The sequence below is a fragment of the Cimex lectularius genome, unplaced genomic scaffold (assembly GCF_000648675.2).
Source record: "Cimex lectularius strain Harlan isolate CLEC.00 unplaced genomic scaffold, Clec_2.1 scaffold112, whole genome shotgun sequence".
NCBI classification, from domain to species: domain Eukaryota; kingdom Metazoa; phylum Arthropoda; class Insecta; order Hemiptera; family Cimicidae; genus Cimex; species Cimex lectularius.
The window spans coordinates 230255-236254 of NW_019392699.1; the positions used below are offsets into that span (position 1 = coordinate 230255).

The following is a 6000-nucleotide window of genomic DNA, read 5'->3' on the forward strand; positions in this document are numbered from 1 at the left end:
CTAGTATAAATAAAAGCAGTTAATTAAAGCGACATGCTAAAATAATTAGAAATTCTCTAATACCGATTCCGACCCGGCCGGAAAGCCACATTTTACATATAGGTAAATGGAAATAGTGTCCAAATAAACAAACGTGAAAATTTCTCCGTTATCACTCAAAAATCAAATTTTAAAGCTGTTGAAAAATTTGATAGATTTTTGTATCGCAATCGTCCGATCGATATAAAAGATTAACGTGAAAATTAATTAAAGTTTAATTAGTTAAACCTGTCCCGACAGGGTTTGAATTTTTTCATAATTCTAAAGTCATATCGTTTATCAGAAAATGAATTTTTAAATCGTTGCCAGAAGATATTACTTTTGGGAGCAAAATCCCGATTATTTTTATATTGTTGACGGTTTTTATTTTCTTTTAATTATTTAATATTTTATTATTTCTAAAAATAAAAGAATACGTGTATTTTTTCGGCTTTTTCTCATTTAAAAATGCTAAGCTTCGTATTTTTTCACTATTTCTCGTTTTCACTATTTTTAAGTCCATAATGTAAACGGTTGTACTGTTTTAGATTGTCATTTCAATAATTTTATTTTAATGTTTTTCGCCGTAAAAAACTAGAAACTGCGTTTGTTCTTGTCAATGTAATCCGAAAATGTAATACAATTTTCAAGATTCAAACAAATAGTAGAGAAAAAAAATGCCAAAGGATTAGCAAATGTAGATTAAAAACTTAAAACCCCTTTATGTTTTATTATTATTATTATTATTATTATTTGAGGTGATTAAAATAAGTGATTTATGTAGAAAGGAGTCTGGGGGCGCGGACCAATGGATAATTTATATATCTGGCGTTATCTCTGATCGGCGGATTTCTTGTCACATCCATCTTACGTCCAATGAAATATGGCGATGAATGGGGAATTAGATAGGATAAGGGGAGAGCGGAGTAAAGCGAGAGAAGGATAGTTGTAAAAAAGAAAGAAGAAGAAGAGGAAAAAAAGATGGATTAATTATTCAGAAAGTGAATAGGGCGGAGTATCGGATAGGAAATCGTGTGGGTGGCATCGGTCGAGGAGGAACACAAGACGATAGCTCCATTCTTGGGAATTTTCTGGGTATCCTTTCCGGGGGAATACGCGGATGGGATTCCGTACAACCGTGAGAGAATACCGCCGGCTACCGGTATCAATAGGAATTTTTACAATTGTTAAACACTGGCCTTGTAATGTGCGCGTTTAAAAAGGAAAAAAAGTAGAAAAATAAAACGCAACTACAAAATGTAACTTCACATAATTATGTACTTAATACGAAACAATTCACGACGATTTGTACAAAATAAAATGATACATTTTCCAAACTTTATTGAATATAATTTTAAAACTTTAAAACTCCTAGAATTCCCAAAGAAAAATTTGCACGATTTAACAAAGTTAACTTTTTCCCATTATTGGACAAAAGCTCATCTTGGTCCACCTATTCTCGATAAATATTTTTACATATTTTACTCAAAAACAACTAAAATATTAAATAAACTTATCGACTTATGGCCAATACCAATAAAAGCCATATTGCGTTGTTTTATCCTCATTCACATCCAAAATAAAAAAAAACAAAAAACGCATTTTTCCATAAAATCTATGATTTTTACGATCTTTGGTATTTATTTTACTACTGTTATAAATTTTTCATAATGTATATTTTCTCATTTAATAATAGGGAAGTTGCAATCGGTAGTCTCCGATTAAGACATGTACAAAAATTGATTTTGAGGGGCGTCGGTGGCCGCAAGGTTTAGTCTTTGACACGGCGCTCATCACTGTAAGGTAAAGGTCCAGGGTTCGAATCCAGCGGCCCTGCATTCGAACCCGACATACTTACAAATGGGCTTTTTTTTAAAAAACACCGGCACCGTGAGGGTTTATATGACCTCTGCTGTTGCGAACCCTCGTAAAAACAAACATTGATTTTCCTCATCATCCTGGTCCGCACTATCTCGCGTTACCGTTCTCAACGAACGTGATCAAACCGACAATTTATTGTAATAAATATATATAATATATTACATGAAAATTTCCTTTTTTCCCATAACGGAAGAATAATTTTAAAGCGCATTGGACTTCTGCAAAATTTTAAGAAAAATTCATTTTAACTGTTTATCTATTTTACTTTAATTTTTTTTAACAGTAAACCTTTTTTTAATAGGTTTGTTTTCTTTAATAAGTTTTTAATAGGTCATAAATTTTCAAATCTTTGACATGTTTTGTTGTTAAAATACTTTTTTCCACATCCTACATGTATTTGTTAAACTTAAACGATGTTTGTAAATCCCAGGCTCTGAAGATGATCTCAATAAAGATCGAAACGTTGGCACGATAAAGAAAACGTTTTTCTGAAACCTACATCACACCAGACCGCATCTCACGATCTCTGAATAATCATTAAAATACAAATTTATAAAAACATTGCTAATAGTTTGTATATCACAAATTCTTAGAAAAATTTGGAAAATAACGTTTTATGTAATTTTGTACAAATAATAATAATTATATATCTAATTATGTATAAATAGTAGAAATTTATACAAAATAGACATAATATAAATTATTGGAATGTGTTTTAATTTTAAATGATTTTTGTTTTTGCCGAAAAATTCCATTTTATTTTCTGTTAAAACCCTTCTTACGTTGACAGTCGAAAAGCAGTCGTCAACTTTGACTTGTCCCCGGTGAATCCGGCTGACAAAGCCCGCGGTAGACTTTTTCCCGTATCCCACAAAAGTCATTAGTCTAATGACCCCATATATCGAGATCCGTTTGAGATAAAGCCCTCACCAGTTATAAAGTTATTTTATTTCTTCGTCGTCCTCCCCCCCGCGAACCTGCGCCACTATAAATTCCCCCCCAAATAATTAACTCCTGCGTTTTTTATTATTGCTTTTAGCTTTATAGCCGATTGCTCCCACGGAGATATGCCAATGAATTTAATTTTCTTAACTATTTCTCGTCAGACTCTCCGAGAATATTCGCTTCAAACTGTTTTGCACATTATTCAACTTATACCTTACACTAACATAATAAATAATAGCAACTCAAAATTATTATTTTTAACGTTTCTGTTGAAAAGAGGATAAAATAAATAAACACGTTATAAAATGTCAGTAAATCCTCTAGCTTATTTTTCCGGCACATGAAGCTATCAGTATGGCTGTAATTAAGGGATTAATATGATAATAAATGTCGATATACAATGTCGGATTAATGTCAATAGAAATTTTGATCGCCCTATATATTTCGCTTATGATAAACTGAATAATCATTCAGTTAAAAAAAAATCTTCGTAGTATTTCTAATGAGAAAAATGATAAAATATAATTGTTTCTGACTGCTTCCTGCCTTTAATTTCAAACATTTAACACGTCAATTAAATACAAATAGACAAAAATAAAATAAAATATGTATGTAATTTGTTGTATTTAGATTTTTTTTTTTTTATATATAAACCGACGACGACCGCGCGGCGCGATCTCAAATTCGCAGGGCACCATCGCTCGGTTATTTCCGAAAAAAAAACTTTTATCAAAATTAAGTCATAAATTGTTCCCTGATTTTATTTTATTTCTACATTTATTTTATTTAATTACAGCGGCACAGCACGTGAGCGGTCGTAAGGTCGGAAAAAATTTCGGAGGCTGCGCGGTTGACATTAATCGTTGGGTTTTGAAAAATATTTAAATTAACTTTGATTAAAATTAAAAACAAATGATTATCAAACAAAATCATTAAGCTTTAAAAATTCGAGTAGAATTCCTGATTTTACCTCGTAATCTCAGCGTTTTCCTAATATTAATTACGCCTCCTTAAAAATATTTTTTCAAAATATAAATTCAAAAATTAAAAAAAAATAAAATACATTCTTCAGGTAGCTTACATTATTTATTAATATTCCTTTTCTCTATATCTTCGCGGCAAAGCGGAAATTTATCTTTGGTCGCTGATGGCTACGTATTTTCTGTAGCAGCTTGAATTTTACGTAATAAAACTTAGAATTTATTTTAGATTTGGTAATTATTTATTATTGTTATTTTTAACCATTTTTTTAACTATTATTAATTTATTAAAATCGATATCAATATCCACGTAATATGGTGTCCGACCAGGTCTGTATTTTATAAGATGCCGTCTCACCGACATCGTCGCGGTTTTATTTATTTATTTTTACGTTGTAAATAATACATAAAATCTAAAATAATAATAAATTAATGAATATTTTACAAAGCATCCTGTTTTTTATTTTTTAAATAAATTTTTGTTGTAAGAATTGTGTAATTTAGCGAAACCGGAGAATAATAATAAAATATAATTTCACTGTTTACGACGCGAAAAAACGTATTAGCCATATATGCTTATTAATGTAATGCAGGCTAGCGTGACATAAAATATATGAGTACAAAACAATCCATCACTTTTTTTTCCGATTATTTAAATTTTAGTAGTAGGAAGTGAATTCAGATCCGTTTAAATCCAGAAAGTTTTATCGAGTTAAAAGAAACGGTGTGGATAAATGATGAGTATATCGGTAAATCCGCGTCGTTTTCAGATACAGAGGGAGGAAAATTTTCCATCCGATATCAGGAGATAGAATATATTTCTCAGTCAGATCGGAAATGATAGGAAGTGAAAGGTAAAAAAGTATAAAATCTCACCGTCTTTGGGAGGAGATGGACATTGTGGAGCGTAAGTGCCGAGGTGGTAGCCGGTGTACGAGTTGTGATGCATCGGAGGGAAAGGGTACGCTGAAAGGGCGGCTCTCGGGCTGGCGAACCCCGGCGCTTCGTGGTGTCCCGGATTCGTCTGGCCCTGCTGCCCTCCGAAATGATGGGGGTGGTACGACCGAACGGGGTTGTAGGAGTGCTGCTGGAGTTCTATGAACGCCGACTTGGAAGTCGGGGGCGGCACGGGGGTGATGTTGCCCCCGGCGGATTCCTGGTGGTTCATACCGGCCATGTGGTGGTGGTCCATATCCGTCGTCGGTGTCGGCGTGTTGGAACCGCCCGACGCCCCTTCCCCGAAGGGGCTGCCCAAGTCCGTGTAATTCAGCGTGGTGACTACTCGGTTGACTTGTACCACAGAAATCGGGGACGTTATCACTGGTGGACGGTCTCCTTCTGTGCTCTAGCCGTACATCCGACTCGGGCGCATCAGTCCCTCTCCCAAGCCTTTTCCAAAGGTTCACAATAAACACTCACTTGCGCCGAACACTATGTTATCATTTCCGAAACACACAACGTCAAAAATAAAAACACAACAGGTGCCGTACACGATATCACAAAGCGCACTCACCCCCCGTGAAAGGCTATTCGATCCTAATCACCCTTATTACGAAGGACAATTGTCCCTAATTACAATTACCCTAATTGTTGATGTAGAATGTCGAAAATCGGAGGGGGTGAGGAGCGGCTTCAACGAGGCTCTCGGGACGACTGTTCTAATGGATGTGCTGGATGCCGAAGGTTTGGCCTTGCAGTGACGTAGTTAGTAGCAGCAGATGGCACGAGAGAACAGCACCAACCGCCATCCACCCCTACTACCGACGGGGCGAGGGCGTTACCCCGTTCATACCAACCCCTTCTACCATCCACGCCCACCGACTCTCTGCGCCGGAGACTCGTTTTAGAAGAAATTTCCAACAAACTTACGCAGATCGCGAGATCGCCTTCCACTCCCGGCTGAGTTCGAGGCCCACGCCAGCACCGGCCCTACCCATCAACCCGGCTCCGTACTTAGTCCCCACAGAACATACACACCCTCTCACTTCGCCCTTTTTGTTCCATCTTTAAGAAGGTATCGCCCCCGACTCTTCGTACTCAACCTCTATCGACCTTTCAAGTTCGATCATAAATCAATCGAAAAAAACAACCAATCATATTTTATTTGAAGAAATGATTTTTTCAAACAACATTTATTTAGAAATCGTGAGATGCGGTCTGGTGTGATGTAGGTTTC

At 35.6% G+C, this 6000-nt stretch overlaps 1 protein-coding gene across 3 annotated transcripts in view; it reads right to left on the reverse strand.

Annotated features, from left to right (window-relative positions):
- The window catches only part of LOC106664603 (homeotic protein distal-less), a 75655-nt gene extending 70103 nt beyond the window's left edge, over positions 1-5552 (reverse strand). The window contains exon 1 of one of the 3 annotated variants that reach the window (XM_014390485.2): positions 4701-5542. In XM_014390485.2, coding sequence (XP_014245971.1) covers positions 4701-5016 — 316 coding nt within the window. In that variant the 5' untranslated portion in view covers positions 5017-5542. Of the gene's footprint in view, positions 1-4700 lie in introns of all 3 variants that reach the window. The other 2 variants (XM_014390486.2, XM_014390487.2) reach the window with 2 other exon arrangements.
- Between the last annotated feature and the right edge of the window lie 448 nt (positions 5553-6000).